General features: G+C 45.9%; 1 protein-coding gene across 2 annotated transcripts; it reads left to right on the top strand.

Annotated features, from left to right (window-relative positions):
* Window positions 1–30: 30 nt before the first annotated feature.
* Window positions 31–23,190, top strand: R3HDML (R3H domain containing like). Of its 2 annotated transcripts, XM_059707016.1 has the most exons (6): window positions 31–141; window positions 11,826–12,077; window positions 16,805–16,923; window positions 17,058–17,190; window positions 18,618–18,733; window positions 22,906–23,190. In XM_059707016.1, exons 2-6 carry the CDS (start codon window positions 11,949–11,951, stop codon window positions 23,036–23,038), a joined length of 630 nt encoding a protein of 209 aa, XP_059562999.1. In that variant the 5' UTR covers window positions 31–141; window positions 11,826–11,948; the 3' UTR covers window positions 23,039–23,190. The 2 variants fall into 2 exon arrangements, with proteins under 2 accessions (XP_059562999.1, XP_059562998.1); XM_059707015.1 differs by lacking the exons at window positions 31–141; window positions 11,826–12,077 and adding an exon at window positions 13,994–14,251.
* Window positions 23,191–24,905: the final 1,715 nt, after the last annotated feature.

The raw sequence follows: 24,905 nt of genomic DNA, 5'->3' as shown, positions 1-24,905 counted from the left end.
CCGCCCCCGAGTAGCGCTCGCGCCCGCGCGCTCCCCTTCTCGGCCGTTGGCGGCATCAGAGCGCGCCGGTCTCCGAGCTCCGGGCTCCCCGCCTCTCGCTTCCCGCTGTCCTGCTCCGGGCGACACGCTCCGACTGTGCAGGTTCGAACCCCGGCCTCCGCGTCCTGCTCTGGTCTGGGGAAAAGGCGCCCGTGGGAGTATTTGCTGGAGGTGGGAAGAATAAATATCGCTCTGTGGGAATTAGAACGGCGGCCACAGCACCAGTTAGAGGCACCCCCTCCACCCGAGCCTTCTGTAAAATGGCGAGACAAGAGGAGAATAGTCCTTCCCAAAAGTTAGCTTGTGAACTCGAGGGCCATGATGGTGATCCAGTTATAGGGACGTGAGATCAAGTCCCATTAGAAAATAAATGTGTAAAACAACGATTAAATTTAAATTATTAAATTTATTTTCATTCTAAAAACACTTATTTGTAGTGAGTGAAAATGCTGGTCCGGGGCCTGTTAAGGAGCTCAGATGAGGGTGTTGGAAACAGTCCTCAGCTTATCACGGAGCGAGGTCCTCTGACTCCCCGGCATGGCGGGCAGGTGCCTCATTCCGCGTTTCCCACCCCGGGGTCATCCCTTTGCTACTGGATCAGTTTCCTGGGGCCGTCGTAGCAAATCACCGCAAACCTGATGGCCGAGGGAAACAGAAATGCATGGCCTGCCACGTGGGGGCCAGCAGCCTGAGACGAAGCCGCGGGCAGGCCCGGTCCTCGCGGAGGCCCTGAGGCCGGTCCCCCAGGGCGCTCTCCTCGCTCCGGGCGCTGCCTGTCAGCCCTGGCGTTCCTGCCGCTGTACAGCTCCCGCCTCTCCTGTCTTCACGTGGCCCTCCTTCCCCTGTGTCTTCTCTCCTGTTTCTGATCAGGACACTAGGCATTAGCTTCAGAGGGCCACCCTCAGTCCAGGATCATCTCATCTCGAGACCCCTAGTCAGATCTGCAAAGACCCTATTTCCAAACGAGGTTACATTCCCAGGTGCAGTTCTTCCCAACTCCATGTTCGGTGACAGTCGCCACGTTGGGAGTATTTACACCAAGGAAATTGGCAGGCGCTACGAATCAGATGCAACTGGAAACTACAGGTTGGCGGCTCTGGATGCAAGAGCCCAGCAAAAATCAATGAGAGCATTCTGTGAGAATTGCTTAGCTATATGGGATCTACAACAAAGGATGTTGGCTTATTTCATTGTTTCTAAACTATGTGCTACATGTTTTTTATATTAAGAAAAATCTATAACAAACTTATGTACATGTGTACTTACACATTTCCCAACAAATCTCTGGTTGTGGTCCAGTCCACACATAAAAGTATATATGTAGCATATAAATAAATACATATGCTAATGGATACATAGATAATAGCTATAAATATAGTTTTATGACAGTTTGTGACAGAGTTTGCCTCTACTCTGTGTAAGGCGCTCTGATATTTTCTATTCAATTATAAATTCAATTAAGAATGCTGGTTATGACCCATAGGATTAATTTTACAATTCACTAATGGGTGGGGCTCTATAGTTTGAAAAACACTACATTAGATTTTAAAGCATGGGAGGATGATGCTCTGCACTTCCCCACCAGAGGGTGATAGAGGACCACAAATACCAAGGTTCTGCCCTGCCTGAGACTTTCATTGGTATCACCTAACTGGTTTTCATTCCATTTATCTACTCAACAAATACTTGCCAGACGTCTATGGTTCTGGCCTAAGGAACTTAAAATCTAGTGAGGGTGATAATAATTTATTCAGCCAACCAGCTTTTATTAACCATTTACCAAGCATGGGACTAGACGTTAGGACCTCCCATGTTCAATAATTTCATATTTAAGACAATTAAAAGATACAATTTCCCACATTTTCTTAAATGAAGTATGTTTTAATTGAGTTTAAAGAGAGAGGAAGGAAGAGAGAGAGAAACATCGTTCTGCTGCCTCCCCAACACATCCCAAGGGCGAATCAAACCCTCAACCTGGGCGGATGCCCTGACCAGGAATTGAACCAGCAACCCTTTAGTGCAGGTGCAGGGGACGGCGCTCAACCAACTGAGCCACACTGGCCAGGGTACAATTTCCCAGAATGTACAAGTTGAGGCTGGACCATCTGGTCAAACCAGAAAGCAAGGAAGCCGTGAGCAATAAAAGACTGGCAAGGTCATTTCAGGAGGACACAGGAACCAACTAAAGGGCTCCCAAAGGCCAAAGCCGGGACAATTTGAGCATAAATGAGGATAATAACTGCAATGGATGGAAACACACATCTGTTTAAATCCATGGGTTCATAATGGCACTCAAAAAACATAATGGCCACTTTTGGAGGAATCAACTCATTATTTTGAAAACTAGTAGATAAGGTAAAGAATCAAGCATTTATTCTGCTGCTCCTATGGGAACTAAACCACTGAATAATGAAAAGGTAGATGAGTTTCTTGCTACAGAAATATCTCAACTAATAAATATGTTCATAACAAGAAAAGTTTAATAAATACTGAGCAGCATTTTCAATTAAAGCTTTAAAAACCCATCACATAAGGTTTAAAATTTTTATATCAGATTATCATAACTTTGACCTTTGTTCAGAATTTTATATTTTAGGTTTCTTAGAGTCAGGTTTTACAGAAGCACATGGCTTCATGTTTATAGAAATGGAGAACTAGAATGAAAAATATGTCTGCTACAAAAAAGTAATATTTTCTCATTAAATGCTAAATGTAATTTCATAAGCAAACCCTATATTTATGTCACTTGTTACAAGAGTTTCAAGATTATAGAACTTATCTTGAAGTCTGAGTTTCTCTTGGACAAATTAATAATGTGCCTTTTTATTTTTTTGAAAATCACTTGTACTTGTCTTTTTATTTTGATGGCAATGCTTTTGAAAAATATAAAATCACTAAATTTGTGGAATGGTTGATTGGAAATCATCTGAGCTTATGATTGTACTTTGGCCAGGCATGAATATATGTAAACTAGAGATTAAGTAAAAGGAAATGTAAGTTTTTACTGCTTTCTATAAAGAATTTTTCTTTTTTATAACCATATTACATTCCAATATCACTGATTCATAAGATTAAAGTCTGCTGGGGTAGAATACAAAAAAAAATTTTTTTCCATTAGAAAAGAGGCTTCTATTCTGACAGTGATCTTGGTATGTTTTAAAGTAAATTGGCCTGGCCCAGCCCGTGTGGCTCAATGGTTGAGCATCTCCCTATGAACCAGGTGTTCACAGTTCCATTCCCGGTTTGGGCACGTGCCCGGATTGTGGGCTTGATCCCCAGTAGGGGGTGTGCAGGAGGCAGCCGAGCAATGATTGATTCTATTCTCATTCTCATTATTGAGGTTTCTATCTCTCTCCCTCTCCCTTCCTCTCTGAAATCAATAAAAAAATATATTTTTTAAAAAGTAAATTGGTCTGTATCACTTGATTAAGTGGCAAAAACTAAGAGGTCTTTATGGATTAGGAATGCCATCAAAGTTTCTTTTTTAAACATACTTTATGATTTATTCATGTGTTTATTTTCTGTCTCTCCTACTTGAATGTCAGCCCCAGAGGGTAGGGAACGTTGCCTGTATTATTCAATAATGCATCTCAAGCATCTAGAACTGTGTCTGGCAGCTACTAAACATGCAAAAAAAATTTTTTTTTATATGTTAAAGAATCATTATTAAGCCCTAGCTGGTTTGGCTCAGTGGATAGAGCATCGGCCTGTGGACCAAAGGTTCCCAGGTTCACGTCCTGTCAAGGGCACGTACCTGGTTGCAGACTCCTCCATGGTCAGGGCTCGAGCATGCACGAGGCAACCAGTCGATGTGTTTCTCTGACATCAATATTTCTCTCTGTCTTTCCCTCTGTTTTCCACTCTCTCTAAAAATCGATGGAAAAATATCCTTGGGTGAGGATTTAAAAAAAAAAAAAAGAATCCTTATTAATATGTGATGTAAAGGAAATTATTTTAAAATTTAAATTGCTTCTTTATGAACAGAAGAGAAACAATGGAAAATAATCATTATGAAACTGATTGTAAACCACTGGGAAGGAGTTTTCTGGTCCATCAAGTTTGAAGGATGCTGAGGTAGAATGATAATAGGTCATGTAGAGGATGCTTGGGGCCATGAGGAGAAGACCCTATAATAGGGATGGGGAGACTCAGGGAAGAGTTGTTGGAAGAGTTGATTTCTGAAGGATTGGCTGGAGCTGGCCAGAGGAACAGTGGGAAGAGATCATTCCAGAAAGAGCAACCAGCAGGTGTCCCTTTGTTGGCTAGTATGTGTGAAATAATTCACTCACTCTGGGTTGGCAGGGCAGATTGGCAGCCAGTAATTCTCCCAGGGGGCGGGCGGCCCTCTTTGTCTACAGCTCCTGGCCAGCCAGCAGAAGTATTCATCCCCTTGTACCAATTCCTTCCTTCTGAGCTCTCCCCTGCAATGCCTCCCCCATTCTTAACCTCTGGCCACCTCTTTTTCTGGCTAGATGATGGGATGACTAGGGTGAGGCAGTTGAGCAAAACCTTTGTCTCCAGAAGCCAGCCTGCCTGACTGCTTAACTGGGTGGTGGTGTGTGTGTGTGTGGGGGGGGGGGGGGGGGGGGTTGGGGATTATATCTACTGGCTGTACCTCCCAGTATACAACCTCCCGCTGCCCATTATCTGGGCCCCTTTGGGCACAAGGTCAGAAGGGCTGGTGGGGGAGGGGGGGAGGGCAGGAATGAGGGAGAGCAGTAGAAAGGGCTGCCAGGGACCCTAAGCCATCCTCAGCAGCCTTGAGGATCCTCTTGCAGACCCCAAACTGACCTATCTCAGGCCGTCACAAGGCTGAGGTCTGGGAGGAGGGGCAGTTGTTGCCTGAAAGAGTTGTTGGTAAAATTAGGTGGGGAGAGGGAGGGGGAAAGCAGGGAACTAGTATCCCGGTTCAGCATACCTATAGGATGGAGGGAGGACATTGAGATCAGAGGCTTGGGGTTATAGGCAATGTCCTAGTTCTTTACCTGTGGGTCATCACATAGATATTTGCTTTAAAAATATTCATTTAAGTACATATTTATATTTTATAAGTCTTATCATAATTTATTTTATTTTTTAAATATATGTTTTATTGATTTAAGAGAGGAAGGGAGAGGGAGAGAGAGATAGAAACATCAATGATGTGAGAGAATGCACACCCGCTACTGGGGATGGAACCTGCAACCCAGGCATGTATGTGCCCTGGACTGGAATGGAACCCGGGATCCCTCAGTCCACAGGCCGACGCTCTATCTACTGAGCCAGACCAGCTAGGGCTATAATTCATAATTTATGAAATTATGTGTATATACATATATAACACCAAATTGAGAATAAAATGCCTAGGTTCTAAAAAGAATCACTGTTTTATTGAGCCTTAACTAAGTGTCCAGTGGCACTGTGCTAAGTGCTTCACTGTGCAGTTGATCTTGAACAACGCAGAGATTAGGAGCACCAATCCCCCTGCAGGCAAAAATTTGTGTATTACTTTTGGCTCCCCTAAAACTGAAGTACTGTTGACTGGATGTCTTACTAATAACATAGTCGATTAACACATATTTTGTATGTTATTTAGTACATTACATACTATATTCTTACAATAAAGTAAGGTAGAGAAAAGAAAATATGTTCAAGAAAATCATAAGAGAAAATACATTTACAGAACTGTATGTATTTATTGAAAAAAATCTGAATATAAGTGGACCCATGCAGTTCAAACCCATGTTGTTTAAGGGCCAACTGTATTTGATTCTCTTCCTTCTCACAACAGCCCCACAGGTAGTACTATTATCACTCCAGTCTACAAATGGAAACCGGCACACAGAGGCTGAGAAAATGACCTAGTCAGAGTCACACAGCTAGCAGTCCAGCTCAGTGAGGATTCAAACTAGGCCGGTATGCCCCACGGGCACAGTGCTTAACCACTAACCCACACTGCCTCCTAGATTTGGGGCGTGCCACTCTGACCAAAAATAATGGCCCACCTGCTCACAGCACTCTGCAAATTCATCAAGCAGCAGTTGATAGGGTTTAGCGGCCGTGTTTTAGAACACAGTCAGACAGACATGGGTTCAAGTCTAGATTCAGAATTTACCTGTGTGACCTACGGTAAGTCCTTACTTTACCAGGTGTCAGGTATACAGTAAGTGCACAATCGGCGTTCACCTCTAAAAGATGTTCATCTTTGCTCATGGTAGCCTGTGAGATAGGCAAGGCAAAGCGGCGCGGTCCCCGTTTAGCGGATGGAAGTCTGGTCCGTTCTCATGCCACCGAACTGCAAGGAGGCCCGGAGGGTCCCACCCGCCCCTTCCCAGCCCCGCCCTATTGAATTCTTGGGGTCCTGCACTGGCATGTGACCGCAGGGCGGGCCTCCACACCCCGCGCAGGAATTCGGTGGTCAGGCTGGGGGCGCTGACGCGGAGGCTTTTCCGCTCCAGCTGCACAGGCCGGCAATACAGCAAATTCCACAGCCACACCTGGCGGTGCAGCTGTCCGATGGGCCCAAGACAAGGATTCTCCAGTCCTCCGGCTGCGGGCCCCCAGGGCACGGCTGCTGGCCCCGGTGGCCTCAACTCCCCCGGACTGCGGGGGCCAGGGCTCAGGAGCATGGGGTGCCCCTTCAAGGTTAAGCCCGCGTGGCCACCCACACCTTCCAGCTCCCACCCCCACTTTTTTGGAGGAGGGAGGGGGCTAGTCCTCCCAGGAGGTTGAGGGGCTACTTGGCGCAGCCCTGCAAACATCCAGCTTGGAATCCTTACAGAGAGGAGGACAGAAACAGACCCTCCCCCCCCGCCCCCCGCCCCAGGTTTCAGGGTTCTGGGGTCCATGGGATATCAGCTCGTAGGTTGAACTGGGGTGAGGCACTGTCTTTTCCTGAAGAACTAAGCCCTGGTCTGCCCACCTCCCCTCCCAGCCCCCAGTCCCTGTGCCCCAATAGGGCAAAGCGCTGAAGGAGAATCTCAGGTCTTCATCAGCCCTGCAGTTGGTGAGGCATTCAAGGCCACCAACCTGCAAGCAACAGCCCGTGCTTACCTCTGAGCTGATCTCTCAATCCACCTCTTACACTCCCTGTACCCTCTGAGTCTTCCCTAACCTGCCTTTTTTCAGTTCTTGAAATGGACCAAATTCCCTCTCGCCTCAGAGCCTTTGCCTGTGCTGTTCCCTTCTTGTACTGCTGTCTCTCTGGCTCACCCCTAGTGTTCAGCTTCTCTTTTCACCCAGATAACTACTCAGTTTTAGGGAGGTTGCTTAATCATCATGTATTACTAATATGACTAATGGAGTATCTTGAAAATTCCTAAGCCATAGCTCTTCTACATGAAGTTTATAATCAACTTGCCAACTTCTTCCAGAAACCTTGTTGGAATTTTATTGGGATCATACTGTGTCTGTACATTAAGCTGGTGAGAACTGACAGCACACACAAGTTTACTTATATTGACATGATTCAGAAACAAATTAGACAAAAACACCTTCAGCCTCCAAGAGCTGTTTTGCTCATGCTCTTCCTTTTTAATTTTATTTCATTTCATGAGAGATCTTATTAAGCCTATTTTACAGACGAGGAAACTGAGGCTCAGAGAAATTACATGACTTGCCTCAAAGTCCCATGGTGAGGAAGTGGTGGGGCCAAGACCCACGTCTGTCTGACTCACAAAGCTGCCCATGGAGTCAGTTCAGTCTATGGGTTTGGTTTGCCTGTGTCTCCATTTGTGTGTTTACATGTAGGGTGTGTTCCCATGTACCCAGAGTGGGAAAGCATTTATATTTGAAGAGGGATGTGCTGTGGGGTTGAGTGGGAGTGCAGGTGTGTCTGTTTTACTGGACAGTGACTTCTATTTGTGTCAGTATCGGGGTCTTTGGATGTGTGTGTACAGTGTAAGGGGTTTTCGTGGGTGTATTGGGGAAAGGTAATTATGTATATGGGGTAGGAAGTGTGTTGGGGAGACAGGAATGCGATATTTCTGTTGGTGTGTGTGTTTTCTCTTTTATATAGGACTTTAATTTTATACTTGCTGAAAGAGCTCTTTTTAAGATTTTTAAAACTATATATAACTCTTAACTTTTTTATTGAGGTATAAATTAATTTTAAGTGCCAAAATCTGAAGTGTAAGAGTAGATGAATTTTTATATATGTACACCACCCAGATCAAAATAGCAGCCTCAGTAGGAGCGCCATCATTCCCCTCTCAGTCAGGACCCCCCAGAATTAGCCCTGGTTCTGACCTCTATCATCCTAAGTTAGTTTTGCCTATAATTTAGCATCTTGTCAATGGAATCACGCAGTTTGTTTGGGCAGGTTAATAGCCAACATTGGACAAACTTTGCTTTGTGTGCTAACACTTTCAGTGTCTCACTGAATTTCTCATAATGGCCAAATAAGGTAGCACCTATTTATTGTTCCCAATTTACAGATGAGGAAACTGAGGCTTAGAGAGGGCCTATGACTTGCCCTGGTTCACTGAGAGCCAGGATCCTCTCTGACTCCACAGCTCTGGTCCTTGTCCACTAGACCATCCAACCATCCACTAGGTACCCTGCCAAAGAAGTGGCTGTTAATTGGGTAGAGAGAGAGCAGCAGTCAGACCTGGGCACCCAGAGGTGCTTCTGGGTGTATTTTATCTTCTGAGGAGCTGGTTTCTCTGAACCTGCTGTGAGACCTCTCTAATCCTGTTTGCTGGGTCAGGACCTGCCACCAGCAGCCCAAACACCGCTGTGGTGCGGAGACACACCAAGCCACTGGGGTCGAGTTCTGGCTCCCAGACTTATTTGCTGTGTGACTGTGGGCAAGTTGCCTCCCTCTTTGAACTTCCATGTCCTCAACCTTTAAAAAGAAGGTACGTGGTTCAGGCGGTAACAGATGGAAGGTGTCACCATGTAAATTACTACAGCTGTTATTTTTTAAAATCCTTTTTATGGTAAAATAAAACACAAATACAGAAAGTCACATAAAATAAATGCAGAACCTAATAAGATGAACCATGTGCAACCACCAGTCAGATCACAAAATAGAAGCCTTTCAAATGTCCCACCCCATCATAGCCAGACTTTTACTATATAGTATTTCTTTGTGTTTCTTTATAGTTTTATTGCCCAATTACCCATCTCTCAATAGTAGAATTTAGTCTTACACCATTGAAAAATTTTGTGTTTTTTAAGTGTTTCCACTGATTCCTCTTCCATCCCTTTTGTTTTCTTACAGTTTATCTTTTGGAAGGATCTGCAGTGCTGGTTTGTTGTTTTCCACATGTTTTTATTGATTTTAGAGAGAGAGGAAGGGAGAGGAATGGAGAGATAGAAACATCAATGATGAGAGAGAATCATTGATCAGCTGCCTCCTGCATGCCCCTACTGGGGACTGAGCCTGCAACCCAGGCATGTGCCTGGACTGGATATTGAACTGGTGACCTTTTGGTTCATGGGTCAACGCTCAACCACTGAGCAACACCAGTCAGTGTTGACCTGGGGAGTTTTGAAGGGTCTGGATCACCACTGTGTTTCGTTTTGTTTTGTTTTTCTACACGTGCTTTTCTCCCTCAAGCTCCCTCCCTCCGCCACTTCAGTTTGGAATATAGTAAATCTGAGTTGCAGTACTGAGTCTGCCAATTGCAGTGTCACCTTGGTCAAGTCACTTAACCTCTCTGAACCGCCTTCCTCAACTGGCAAATGCGGGAGTGACTGAGAAGATTCCTAAGGCCCTTCCAGCGTTCTCAGTCTCCTCTCTCAAGCACCAGGCTCCTGTCCCACAGTCTTTTCTCAGAAGCAGCTATTGCAGGGTAAGGATCAGAGAGACTTAGCGTTGGGACCCAGTTTCCACTGGGACTGGCTGTGTGAACTTGGGTGAGTTACTTAATCTCTATGAGTTTCTACTTTCTCCTCTATAGAAAGAAGATCCTGATATTTAACCCATGAAATGAGCTTAAATGAGATCACGACTCTAAAGCATTTAGTGCCTGGCATCTAGTATGTGCTAAGTAAATATTGACTGTTATTGTTATTATTATTAGCTATTATTATAGGTAACACTTATTGGCTGCTTTCTCTGTGCCAAGCATTGTGTCAAGGGTCTTCAGATGTACGAACTCATTTAATCCTCATAACAGTGTCATGTGGCAGCCCTGTTTTATAGATGAGTAAACTGAGGAACAGAAAGGTTAAGTAACTTGCCCACAGTCACATAACTAGTAAGCCATAGAAGTGGGTCATAGACCTAGGCTTTCTGTTAGCTACTGAGTTATACTGCCTTGAATATTACTGCTGTCTAGAATAATTTCCCCTCTGTTCACTCAAACCCAGAGAGAATTCTAGGATGGGTGACGATGGAGAAATAGCTGAATCCAGGGTGATAAAATTCCAAGGGTGAGAAAGTATTCCTACCATAAAGGTAGTGACCAGCCAGGACATTCATCTGCGTTGCCCCTGATTATTTCCTGCCTCCACCTTCTAACATTTTTATCCCCTGGAAACCTGCCTTAGTCAATGAGGACACAGAGAAGGTTCCACCTGGTGGAGCAGCCAGGGGTGTCCCTGTTTGTTTGTCACCAGTGTGATTTCTGGGTTTCTGTGGATGTGTGAACATGCAGGACAAGATATGGTGACTTTGTATGCATGACGGAACTGCAGGGTCATACCTTCTTCCATGTCTGTCTCTGTGGAGAGACAGTGTAACCAGCCTTCCCAGGTGCCTATCCCACCTCAGCCACCCACTGGTTGTGTGACCCCAGATAAATGACTCACCTCTCTGTGCCTCAGTTTCCTCATGTATATAAAAATGGATGTAATGACAATAGTATTGACTGGATAGGGATGCTCTGAAGATTGAATAAGCTTATCCACAAAAGTGATTAAAACAGTGCTGGGGCCGAAACCGGTTTGGCTCAGTGGATAGAGCGTCGGCCTGTGGACTAAAAGGTCCCGGGTTTGATTCCGGTCAGGGGCATGTGCCTGGGTTGCGGGCATATCCCCAGTGGGAGATGTGCAGGAGGCAGCTGATCGATGTTTCTCTCTCATCGATGTTTCTAACTCTCTATCTCTCTCCCTTCCTCTCTGTAAAAAATCAATAAAATATATTTAAAAAAAAAAAACAGTGCTGGGCACTGAGATAGGGGCAAATACATACAGCTTATATGTGTCAGATATTAAATGTGAAAGGGTGGGTGCACAGTAGCAGGGGTGCACAATAGAAGGGATCGCGGGCTGGTGGAATGGATTGTCTGATTTGAGGGAGGAGGATGTGTTTGTGTGATGTGTGCACAGTGTGTGCATTCTATAAATGTCTTGAGGATATTCACTCTCAGAACCCCAGTTACCACACAAACAAGCTCTAGGCCCTATGGCAAGTCACTGAGGCTCTGTGCGCCTCAGTATCCTTATCTGTACAATGGGTGTGGTTACTACCTCAAACTTAGCTGTGAGAGATGGATGCGAAGCTCTGAACCAATGCAGGTGCCAGTTACATGGGAGACGTTCATGTTAAGCATTCTGAGAGAGTGGGCACAATTGTTGACACTCCCGGGGTCCTAAGTGCCAAGGCTGTGTCCTCCTCCCTTGGGCTGCAGAGCTCCCCCTGGTGTACCACAGATCCCAGCTGCTGTCGGCAGAAGAGCCCTAGTCCAGTTTCTCCAATGGGGCATCTGAGGCCCAGAGAAGGATAGGGACTCGCCCTGGGATACCCAGCATACTGAATATACCCAGAGATGGGGCTAGATGGGAGCCAGTCTCTCTTCTCCTTCTGGGGTGATCTTGCTCATTTCTTTTCTGTTTCTTGTTTTTCTTTCTCTCTGCAGAGGTCAGTGTTGGCAGCTCCCATCACTCACTGTTCTGCCTGCCCCACCTCCCCCAGCATCCAGCCTGGGCTCGGGGAAGCTGCTCCAGAAGGAAGGTGTGTCGCAGCAGGCACTGTCTGGGCCATGGAGGCTGGAGCTGGGTGGCTGCCTAGAGTGAGAATCCCATGTGTCTGGGGAGGACCCCGCCTGGGTACTCCAGTCCCAGCTTCCAGCCCTGCATCACCACCTGGTTCTGCCTGGGGATTCTCAGAGGTCACTGGAGGAGGAAGCTGAAGACTCACAAATACTTCAAATTTTTTTTTTATGTAACATCTTTCTTGTAAGTCTATCCCCCTCTCATAACAAAAGTATTGTGTATTATTCATGGAGAATACAATTAATCAGAGAGGAGGAAATTAAACTTTCTTAACTCAGAAGGACAACAGCAAAGGGGCTTTGGCAACACACACACACACACACACACACACACACACACACACCGTGTGCCAGGACCTGTCCGAGTGCTCCACAAATGTTAACTTGTCTAGTCCTTGCAGCAATGCTCTAGGTAGGTCCCATTATGACAGCTGAGACACAAAATGGTTGAGTAACCTGCCCAAGGACACCCAGTTAGTGAGTGAAATGGGCATTTGAATGCTTAACTAATGAGGCCACACAGTGCTCTGAGCAGCATCACAACAAATTATTCCTATGCATCTATACAAAAGATGGCGTCCATTTTCCATACTCACAGGGCCCTGCGGTCAGACTTGGACTTGAATCCTTGCATTGTTGCAGATAGGCTGGCGTGACTTTTGTTCCTTCACCTCTATGGGACTTGGTTTCTCTATCTGTAAAATGGAGAGCTATCATGTATGCTTCTGAGAGTTGGCTGAGCTTTCATATGAAGCACTCAGTTCAGGCCTGGTGCATAGTAGGTGCTCATGAGATGGGCCATGTTAACAGCCTGCTCTGAGGCCAGTGGGCTATGTAGGGAAATCAGTCAGGAAATACGCTGGATGCAAGGTGGCCTTGATATGTTGGGGTCTGGAGGCAGAGAAAAGCCTCTGGGTTTCCCAAAGGGGGTTGAGATTTCCTCCTGGAATCCCTGTCATTGCCACATCCCTGCCCTGACCAGCAGCCTAGCCCCAGCCCTGCACACTCCAGATGGAAGTGGGAACAGCAGAGGCTGGAGAGGAAAGCCAGCAAATGGGCAGTGGGCGGAGCCTCCTGTTCAAGCCTGGCCTGGCTGGAAGGGGAGGGGGCTGTGGGACAGGGCGCGTCCGATGCCATCAGCTCCCCGGGGACCTTTAAAGTCGCTGTGCTGCCAGGCGGGCCAGGGTGTCAGCAGAAGTCCCCTGCCTCCTCTTCGGACGCCTCCTGCCACCCCCCTGGGCTGCCTGTCCTGGGTATGAGCTCCTGCTGCATGGTCTCTTGCACACCTCTCTCTAGCTCTCTTCTCAAGTCTATTTCTCTCTCCCTCTTCTCTGTTTTTTTCCTTTGTCTTTCTCTCTCTCTACCTTTCTTTCTGTCTCCCGCCCCCCACCCCCTCCACCCAATGTTCTTTCTTTTCCCTCGTATCATCATCTCTCATTCTGTCTTGTATCTTTCCACCTTTCGATATCTTCCATTCAGTGTCTCTGTATTTTTTTTGGTGTTGCTCATTTCCGTTTCTTGTTTTTCTTTCTCTCTGCCTCTTTCATTCTCCACATCTGCTTCTTTCTGTGTCTTGCCCTCACGGCTGAAAGTGCAGCAGCTCAGGGACAAGAGAGCCCTCACCAAGCCTTGGGGAAGGTTGGCCCTGCCCCTCGGAGGGCATTGAAGGAGCCCACTGTAAGCAGGCTGGGTGAAGAGGGCATCTAGGATGGGGAGGACAGATCTTCCTTCTGGGCTGGTGGGATGGAGCCCTGGCTTTCAAGTGGTGGCACCATCTCACCCCAAGTCCTGATCCAGGTTAACTACTGTCTGGGCATTTCTTCCTGTTGCCCAATCCACTCAGTCTGCTGGGGTGGGGGGGACAGGGTGTTGGGCCAGAGCTGAGTCAGCAGGTCTTCACCAAGCTCCCAGGGTTAGCATCCTCTGAGATGGTAATGCTGGAGAACACTCATGGTTTGGTGCCCTTATACCCACCCCCTCCAGGCAGCCAGCTCTGACTGCACAAGGCAGACGTGTGACCCCTTCAGCCAGCTATGCCCCTGCTGCCCAGCACTGTGGGCCTGGCAGTCCTGTTCTTCTGGGCAGGTCAGACAGTGAACACCTTGATGCCCAATGCCACCCTAGTGCTGGCTTGGACTGAGGGCACAACAGTGCACTCCCTAAGTGGCCTGGGGGTGCCCCACTATCGGCGGAAGCGCCACATCTCTGCCCGCGACATGAGTGCCTTACTGGATTATCACAACCACATCAGGGCCAGCGTGCACCCACCAGCTGCCAACATGGAGTATATGGTGAGTCCCTGTGCCCTCCCCAGCCCCCCTTCCAGCAAACACCACTTATCACAACCTGTCTTGGAAGGGCTGGACCATTCACCAACCTGGCCCCACAAGCCAGTATCTGGGTGTCTGGACCATGTGGAAAGGGCAGGATTTAGTCTGTCCATTTTGTGGATGAGGGCACAAAGGTGATTACACAGGGCCTGCGGGGAGTCGGGCAGAGAACTGTTATTTATGGAGCACCTACAGTAGGCCAGGCACTTCACATACCCTGAGGATACTCTTCCTTAGAGGTGGGAACTGTCATCTTCATTTTCCAAATAAAGAAATTGAGATGCAGAGAATTAATTTGCCCAAGGTCACCCCGCTGGGATTCCAACCCAAGTGTGCTTGCTGCAAAAGGCCATTGTCTTAGCCAACACAATACCCTGCCCGAGAATTTTGGCTCCCCACTGGGGACCTGCAGAGGGTGGTAGCTGGAGCTTTCCATGCTATTGTCTCTTTGCCCCAGGGGTGTGATGGCCGTCCCGACAAGCCTGTGGAGGTAGATTTTGGAGCTGGGGGGACTGGTACCTGGGGGTCCCCAGCTGAGAAAAACCAGCAGCTGACCGTGAGAGGAAGCTGGGATATCTGCTCTCAAAGAGACAGGGCTAGTGGCTCTTACCCCAGCTTCCCAGAGTGAAGGAGGAAACTTTTCTCTATCACAGCCCCTCCTCTGGGACCATTGTCCCAAACCAGTCTGGAGACATAAGCTTCCAGCCCACCCACAGATTTCTTTAGGGAAAGAGATTGCCAGTCCCACCCCCAACTTGCTGCACAACAGCCTGCAAATTCTTTTGCAACAGTCCATGCACTTACTTACTAGTGCCTGTTCGGAGCCAGGCACCACGCTAAGCCTCATGGCACTACCCAGAACAGGATGGACAAACACCCTTCCCTCCTGGAACTTACATTTCAGTGAGGATGGTAGAAAGCGAACATCAACAAAACATATAGAGAATATAATGACAGGTAGTGATAAGGTGTGGGGAGGGGTGGGGACAGAAGCAGAAATGGCAGGCAGCTAGAGGGGGAGAACATTTATTTGTTCATTGACTGACTCATTCATTTATTAACACATCAACTGGCACATAGAAGGCCCTCCATTTTCAAACAAATGACACATTTATTGAGCACGAGTTGTGTGTGCAAGGCACTCACTTCAGCAGGTGTTGAATATGCCAGGTAGTGTAGAGCAGAGAGAAAGAGACGTCTCACAAGGGACTCGGGAGGGTTGGTGAGTGTGGGTTTGCGTGACCCTCTGCCCTCCCTTCACTCAGTCACTCAACAAAGTCACCCAGCAGGCTGGTGGCAGAGCGATTTTCCTTCCCCCACCTCGTGTCTTCATCTTCCCTGCCTTCCCTCAGTTTACCTCTTGGTAGAACGAAGGAAACATTTCTCTGCTTTCCCGGAAGACTATGAGCTGGTGCCCCATTTCTTCTCCACTAGCTGGCTTCTGCCCACCGGACAGATATCCATGCTCAAGGAGCCTTTTCTCTCCCACAGCCCCAAGCAAGTTCCAGCCCGTTTCACATCCGCACACCCTCCAGGATTGTAATGATGGTTTCACATCTCATTTCCTTGCTAGACTGTGAGTCCTCCGTGCCTAGAAATACTGTGCAATATCTGCTGAAGGAACAAATGACTTCTCAGAGAACCCCAGGAAGTCAGAGCTGGAAGGAAACTAGTATTTTTTTTTAAGTGATGACTTTTCAGGTTATAAAACTTGGAACATTCATACATTGCAAAATGATGAAGCTGTTATGAAGGATGAGAGGGTGTTCTCTACATACGGATGTGGAATAATCGCCAAGATAACCTATCTTGTTAAGTGAAAATAAGGTGCTGAATGGAATGTGTAGCATGCTGCCATTTGTCAAGAAATCATATATATATATATATATATATATATATATATATATATGGTATAATTATATATGTAATCATATATGCTTATACAGATCTAGAATATTCCTGGAAGGAGACACAGGAAACTCACAGCGACAGTTGCCTCTAAGGGGCACAGTGGCTGGCGGGATAAGTGTAGAATAGCGGGGAGAGACTTTCCACTTTTCCTCATTTGGACATCTTCCATATTAAACTTGTGCATGTTTTTATTATTTAAAAAATCTTTTGAATTAAGTATTTTTAAAGTTAAAATACATTTTAAAAATATAATAAATGAAATAAAAAATTAGTTCTCTTCCCATTACCCTGGGTTCAGCCACTTCTAACTGCTGGGAACGCCTGGACTAATACCCTGGAACCCCACTCACAACAGAAAGTCCCAATCTTGAAGTCTAGTGAGGAGAAAAGGGACCTGGGTGTGCATGTCAGTTCCTGTGTGGATTTGCTGTTGACTTTGAAGTCATGGGCCTTCTCTGAGCTCAGTTTTCTAATCTGTCAAGTGGATTATTGCAGGGTTCCGAGGGCCAGGGGAATCATGGTACCAGGAAAATGTGAAGCCTGGACACTGTTGTGATGATGATGGTGGTTCCCCGGGGAACTGCATGGCCTTTCTTTCCCCAGATCTGGGACGAGCGGCTGGCCAGGTCTGCCGAGGCCTGGGCCACCCAGTGCATCTGGGCCCATGGGCCCTCACAGCTGATGAGATACGTGGGCCAGAACCTCGCCATCCATTCTGGCCGGTGAGTGACCCTCTGCCCTTCCTTCACTCAGTCATTCAACAAGGTGAACGAGCAGGTTGGTGGCAGAGTGACATTTCCTCCCCCTCCCCCAACCCTACCCCGCCCCGTGTCTTCCATCTTCTCTGCCTCCCCAGGTACCACTCGGTGGTCGATCTCGTGAAGTCTTGGTCTGAGGAGAAGCGGCATTACTTGTTTCCAGCCCCAAAGGACTGCAGCCCGCACTGCCCCTGGCGCTGCAGTGGCCCTGTGTGCTCCCACTACACCCAGGTACCCCTTGTCGGGACTAAGGGCTGATGGGAAAACAAATCCTGGCCCCTTAGAAGAAAAAGCATGTGGTGGAAGAGAAACTACAAATAAGACAGAGCCCCTTATGGACTTCCTCTTACATAATAAGCATGTTCCTGGAAAGTTGAATTGAGATGAACTGGATCTAATTTTGAGTGTCTTAGGTGTGCTGACCAGATTGTTTGACCCCAAAATGAGGATGTATGGTCTGACAAGATCAAGAGTGCTTTTGAATTCAATAGGTCCAAATATTTTCTAGTATTTTCTGTTTTCTAAGGCTCCCATTATCTTAAAAAGAAAGAAAGAAAGAAAGAAAGAAAGAAAGAAAGAAAGAAAGAAAGAAAGAAAGAAAGAAAAAGAAAGAAAAAGAAAGAAAGGCCAAAATAAGATCGTAAAAATCATGGTATATTTTGAGTATTAATATTGAATATGTTAACCCTTATCACATAAAAATACAATGCAATATGATATTGCAGGAAATAAAACAGGAACTTCTAATTGCATGTCAAATATCTTCTTTCAGTCCTCTTGGTCTCTCTATGACTCATGTGGAGTTAATATCAAAATTCTAAATTCGAGACCCTCTAGGAAATATAAGGCCAAAACCAAATGCCCTTCCTGACATACCATGAAATATTATTACCTCCATCTTAGAAACTGAGGCACAGAGTGGTTAAGTGACTTGGTCAAAGGCACTCAGCTAGTGATAGTGAGATTCTGATCCAAGGCTACTTAACTCCAAAGTTTGTGTTTTAAACTCCAGCATAACAATTTTCAAACAGTGGTCATTAGGAAAAAAAGAAAAGAAAAGAAAAAAACCCTAATAGAGCAGTACAAGTAGAGGCCCGATGCACGAAGATTCGTGCAAGAATAGGCCTTCCTTCCCCTGGCTGCTGGCACCGGCTTCCCTCTGGCACCTGGGACCCGGGCCTTCTCTCTGGCCGCCACCTTCCACCTTCACTCTGGGCTGGAGCCACCTTCCGCCTATGCTACAGCCCTGCTGCCCTCCTGTGGCTCCCTCCACCCCCCCCCCCCCCCCACCCTCATAGCAGGCGTCCCGCCCCGGCCACTCTACACCTGCTCCCGCGTGCTGCCCAGAGGCCTGGAGTGGCTGGGGCGGGGCGGAACACCTGCATAGTTGCCATGGGCCAGCTGCCGCCATCTTTGTTGCATCAATTTGCATATTCTCTCCTTATTGGCTGTGGGTGCTACTATCTTTTGTCACAGAGTGACAGTTAATTTGCATATTCCATCTTTATTAGATAGGATATGCTCCCAGTTCCCTCACTTTGGAACAGGCATGTCTCACAATGCACCCACCCTGAAGCAAGTGCAGGAGCCTCCCAGCCCCAAGGAACCTGGGCCCCACTGTATCCTTCTCAGCACTCCTTGTCTGTGTCCTTCCTCAGATGGTGTGGGCATCCTCCAACCGGCTGGGCTGTGCCATCCACACCTGTGGCAGCATCAGCGTCTGGGGCAGCACTTGGCACCAGGCAGTGTACTTGGTCTGCAATTACGCTATTAAGTAAGTGCAGTGTTGGGACAGAGGGGGATCTGGGGCAGGAAGGTGGATCCTGAGGTGGCATGGGCAGAATTCAAAGAAAAGGAACCTGCCTTCCTCCATTCTAAGTAACCTCAATGCCATACATTTGGGTAGGTTTAGAGTCCATTAATAATCCTTTTCCTTTACCCAAGTTTCAGAATTTATTGGAAGATAGAGGACTGAGGCAGGTGGACAGGCAGTGACACTGAAGCAGTCAATAGTGGAGAATGTGGTTTAGATCTGCCAGCCAAGTGGGCCTGCAAATATCTCACTGCTGAATTAGCCCTGCACATCCATTGACAGGCAATACTGGACAACCACAGGCCTCTTCCTACAAGGGCAGTGCCAGCCCCTCTAAGCTTACACGTGAAATAAAGCAAACAAAAACACATGCGCCCTGCAGGCAGGCAGGCCCCTAAGGAAAGGAAGGAGAATTCAAATGAGCATGTTCAGCTAATCAGACTCTCCCAGACTCTCCAGTCAGCGTGGTGGGAGAGAAGACACAAGTGGTCTTCATACCATGGAATATGGAGAAAGGGAAATGGAAGTTTCTTCCCAATGTATCATATACAAACTTGCAAACATTACAGATTCTTATAGAGACAGAAACAAGAACAAATTCTAAGTAAACACGATATTTGGAATTACAAAATTATATAATGATAACCAACTTTTACTCTCACGTAGCCCTTGATCATTTACAAAATACTTTCGCCTTATTATCTCACTGAAGAGATGAAAGAGAAAGAAGGAAAGAAGGAAGGAAAAAGGGAAGGACACTGAGAAAATATTTTCCCTTCTTACAGGTTAAGAAATTGAGGATCAGAGAGGTTACCAGAAGTCGCAAAGCCAATAAGTAGCAGAGCTATTTGAAACACAAGCCTGTTGATTTCAAGTCCTATGTTGGCTCTATTCTACTATCCTGCTGTTCGGAAGTCATTGGTAGCCTGAGCATAAATTCTCTAGCTATTTGTTTGCTATTGACAATGTGTCATAGCGTAGCTCAGCTTTATTAGAAAGGAAAAATACAACCAAATTTCAATACATACAGCTTATGAAACTCTTCAGTTTGCTTGCTGATATGTCAAATTTTTGCAGCATTGAATATTAATAGCGTAGTTGTTAAGATTTTTAGACTCTGGAATTAAGACTATCAGGGTTCCAGTTGTAGTTTAGCTTCTCTATGACTGTTTCTTTATCTGCAAATGGATGCATATTCTACTTAGTAGTATAGGTAAGCTGACCCAGAAACCGCCCCCAGGCTCCTAAGAAACTCAGAATACGTGTTGGTCCTTATTGTCATTACCAGACCTGTGTTTGATTCCCAGCTCGACCATGTACACAGTGAGGACTTCGGCTAAGGCATTTAATTTCTACAGTCAATTTTTTTAAACAGAGCTAGTAGTATCTGGCTCTCAGAGAATCATAGTACATTGTTGCCCATAGTACGTGGTAAATAAATGGTGCCCATGATTATGACTAGGTTATAAACTCTCTAAAGGCAGGAAATAGATCTTACTCATTTATATATCCTTTCATTACAATGATGCCAACCCCTCCCCCCCTTTTTTTTAAGCAGTAGGACTTTTTTCCAAGTGGTTAAATTTAAAAAAAAAGAAAAAGAACTACTCTGATTCCATCACCCTTGGTGTCTCCATCACCCACTCTCCCTGCCCCTAAATTTCCAAGCAACGTTTTGAAAACTGTATACTACAGCATCTGGCACAAATCCTGATGCCCAATAGATGCTCTGGAAGTGTGAATGAATGAATGAATGAATGAAAGTTCCATATGAAACCAGAAGTGCATACTTTTCTAAGCACTTTGGCTGACTTTACTCATAGTCATTCAATAATTACTTTTGGAGAAAAAAAGATTTTATTTCTGCCCAGAGTGTTCATGTGAAGTGTAGGAAAATAAGGCACTGGGATTTGCAAAAATAATTAACACTATAGACCAATAGTGACCTTATTAGTCATCCACAAGCAAGAAAGAGCTGGGGAAATGATTTTAGACCTTGAGAGGAGAAAGAGAGAGAAAAAGAGAAATCTGTGGGCTGGGATGGAGAAGGGAGTTGTGGGAAGATGAGGTGTGTAAGCTGGACCACGTGCTGCTAGAGCAGTCTAGAATGCCTGACCAAAAGAGGTAATGTGACTCTGTATGCCAGGAGTTGGCCAACTACGGGCTATGACCAAAATCTGGCCTGCTGCCAATTTTTTTAAAATATGTTTTTATTGATTTTAGAGAGAGGAAGGGAGAGGGAGAGAGAGAAAAACATCTATGTGAGAGAGAAATACCAATCAGCTGCCTCCTGCATGCCCCCTACTGTGTATCAAGCCCAACTGGGGCATGTGCCCTGACTATGAATCAAACTGGCTGACCTTATGGTACATGAGAGGATGCTCAACCAACTGAGTGACACTGGCCAGGGCATGCTGCCTGTTTTTGTAAATAAAGCTTTATTGAAACACAGAGAAGGCATTCATTTAAATATTATCTATGGCTGCTTTCATGTGGTAGACACATCTGGTCCACAAAGCCTGAAATATTTACTCTCTGCCCTTTCCAAAAAAAATTGCCAATCACTGCATAGGCAATGGGAAACCACTACAGTTCTTAAACAGGCAAAGGTGGTGTTCGATGTTCCTTTTTTTTTAACCACTATATATGTGTGTGTGTGTGTGTGTGTGTGTGTGTGTGTATGCATATATATGATATGTATAATTTATATAGGATAAAACTCACCCATTTGAAGTGTAAAATTCAGTGGATTTTGTTATATTACATTATTAATTTTTAAAAATATATTTTTAAATTTAAATTATTTTTTATTTATGATAGAGAGGAAGGAAGAGGGAGAGAGAGAAACATTGATGTGAGAGAGAAACCTTGATTGGTTGCCTCCTGTACGCACTCCGACTGGGATATAAAACTGGAAACCTGGGTATGTGCCCTGACTTAGAATCAAACTGGTGACCTTTTGGTGCATGGGTGACACTCAACCAACTGAGCCATACCGGCCAGGGGATTACATTATTAATTTGTAAAAACTGTGGTAAAAAAAAAAAAAAAAAAAAATATATATATATATATATATATATATATATATATAACATAAAACTTGCTATTTTAACCATTTTTAAGTGTACAGTTCAGTGGCATTAATTACATTCACAATTTTGTACAACCACTATTTCCAAAACTTTTTATTCACCCCCCAAAGAGAAAGTCTGTAACCATTAAGCAATGGCTCCTCATTCCCCTTCCTCCTAAAGGCCATGGTCAGTTGAAAGGATTAACTCAGGAGCAGGTAGGATAGATTTGGGCTAAGGCCATGGAAGAAATAATAAATGTCCAGCAGTGGCCATGAGGAGGCTTCATGGGCACATCCCCCATGACTGAATTACACTCATCATCTCATTATTTGAGCCCTCCTTTGCAAAGAACTCTTTTTAAAAAGAATGTTTTTATTGATTTCAGCGAGAGAAGGGAAAGGGAGAGAGAGAGCTAGAAATCTCAATGATGCGAAGGAATCATTGATTGACTGCCTCCCACGCCCCCTACTGGGGATGGAGCCCGCAACCCGGGCATGTGCCCTGACCAGGAATCGAACTGTGACCTCCTGGTTCATGGGTCGATGCTCAACCACTAAGCCACACTGGCTGGGCTGCACAGAACTCTTACAAGTTACAAAGTGTCTTCACGTAATTTTTACAGATACTATTTCATTTATTTATTTTATTCAAAGGACAAAATACAATCTCAAGAAATGAGATGGTTTATTCTGTCACCAGTTGACAAGGTGGCAGAATACAAACCCAGGCCCAGAACTTAGATCTGCCTGAGTTGGTGTAAGGGGTGGTGGAAAGAATAAGAAAACCAACACTTACTGGGGAGTCACCTATTTGCCAGGCATGGTGCTAGGTATGCACATGTGGCTGCATTATTTCATCTTCACGGCATCCCTATGCTAGACAGAGGGAAGTCTTCTCTTGGTTGTACAGATGAAGAAACTGAAGCTTGCAGACGTGACTTGCCCAAGGTCGCACAGCCAGCCAGTGGTGGTGCTGAGATTTGGAAACCCGTGTGAAGGTTGTTCACACAACTCTCTTGTGTCTCTTGACCCCATCTCCCTGGGACCTTTTCTCTTCCAGGGGCAACTGGATCGGCGAGGCTCCATACAAGATGGGGAGGCCATGTTCTGCCTGCCCCCCCAGTTACCAAGGCAACTGCAATAGCAATATGTGCTTCTCTGGGCTCAAATCCAACCGGCTCCTGTGGTCCTAAATTTTTCCTGTGCTCTGGCAGGCCTTTAGTGGGCCCGATCCTCTAAGGGTCCCTCCCTTAAAGATGGGTCAAGGAAAAAAATTTTTTGAAGACATGAATTGGACTCCCTCCACTGATCTGAATTTTTCTTCCTGATTGCATTTTCTAAATGTCTAGCACAGCTGTGGGCAAACTACGGCCCGCGGGCCAGATCTGGCCCGTTTGAAATGAATAAAACTAAAAAAAAAAAAAAAAAAAAAAAAAAAGGAGATGGACAACAGGGGGATGGGATCGTGAGTGTGCATGGCGGCGGGGGGGGGGGAGGTTGGGGGTTAATGGGGGGGATGAGGACACATTTGTAATACCTTAACGGAAAAAAAAAAGACCGTACCCTTTTATGTAATGATGTTTACTTTGAATTTATATTAGTTCACACAAACACTCCATCCATGCTTTTGTTCTGGCCTCCGGTCCAGTTTAAGAACCCACTGTGGCCCTCGAGTCAAAAAGTTTGCCCACCCCTGGTCTAGCATGTGCCAGAAGAAAATGAATGCCTTGCCTTCCTTCTTTAGTCAGTTGCATCTTTCTTTTCTCTGGCCTCCAGGAAGGAGGCCTGCGTTTTTAATGGACGCATTTCTCAGAGAGCCAGGGTTGGAAGGAACAGTGGCAGCAGTTTTGTGACTCTCAGGCCTCAAACTCACAAGTCTTTTGCCATCCAATAAAAGGTATCTATTAAATAACCTTATCCTAAAACCCACCTTTATTAACCGGTTAATAGCCAACTAGCTTCTGGCTATTAACCAGAAGACCTGTGATCCCCTCCTCGAGTTGGGAACATTTTAGGTCGAACTTTAAAAAAAAAATAATTGAAATTAGCTTGTGAACACCCCACTCCTATTTCATATTCCTGGAGCCAGCCCAGGGTCCGGCCCCCCTCCACACAGGGGCACGTTGAGCAAGTGAAAAGGCGTGACTTGGAGCTGCACAGCTTGTCTGCCAAAGCGCTCAGGTTGGAGCTCAGGCTCTGGCACCCCAAAGTTTGCCGGGGTAACTGTCTCTGGATCTATCCTACCCTCCCCCCTTTCAGCCTCTCTGCTTTAGTCTCTCCCTTTCATCTACTTGCCAGCTCTGTCCCTATCTGTCTTACTCTGTATTTCTCCTGTAGAATTCTTTCTCATTCCCATAACCACTTCCCCTTTCCCCACCTTTCCCCACCCAGACACCATTAACACACAAAAGTTCTTTTGTCTCCAGAGATAGTAAAATTCCTTCCTCAGACCTTGCCCTCCCGCTGGGGCCCACACCCTACCTGGCTGGAGAGAGCTTCAAAGACCAGGATGGAAACCAGCGCCTTTCCCTAGGGTCCTTGCATTTTCCCAGGAGTGAGTTTTCCTCTTTTGGTCATTCCCACCTACGCCACAACCTGTGCATGTCACCCCTCCATCCCCAGTAAAGTCCTTTGACATTAGATGCCCTGGCTCTTTCTGGTCCCTCTTTCTCTCAGCTCCCAGAAGAGTCGAAGAGGAGAGAAAGGAATTGAGTGAGGAGAAAATCCGCTCAGGAGGAAGACTCGGGGAGGGGCTCACAGCCCCTCAGCCCCTACTTTGCTCCAAGCACATCAGCTAGATCAGTGCCTGTGCAATGTTTCTATGGCACTGCTCCATTTCACAGATAGGAAAAACGAGGCTTCGACTGAGTGCCCCTTTCCAAATGCATGAAATAAGAGAAACAAGGGCACTGTTGTGAGTCCATTATTCTCAGATTATAATCTCCCTACTTTATTTGGGGTGTGGGTATTAAAATGTTCCTTCATTTATAATGTAATTGTGATAATAAATGTTAGGTTTTTAATAAAATGATTAGTGTCCTTAGATTGGGAGGAGAAAAA

This window comes from Myotis daubentonii, chromosome 8 (assembly GCF_963259705.1).
Source record: "Myotis daubentonii chromosome 8, mMyoDau2.1, whole genome shotgun sequence".
In the NCBI taxonomy this organism is placed as follows: Eukaryota; Metazoa; Chordata; class Mammalia; order Chiroptera; family Vespertilionidae; genus Myotis; species Myotis daubentonii.
This window is presented reverse-complemented; position numbering and strand designations above follow the sequence as displayed.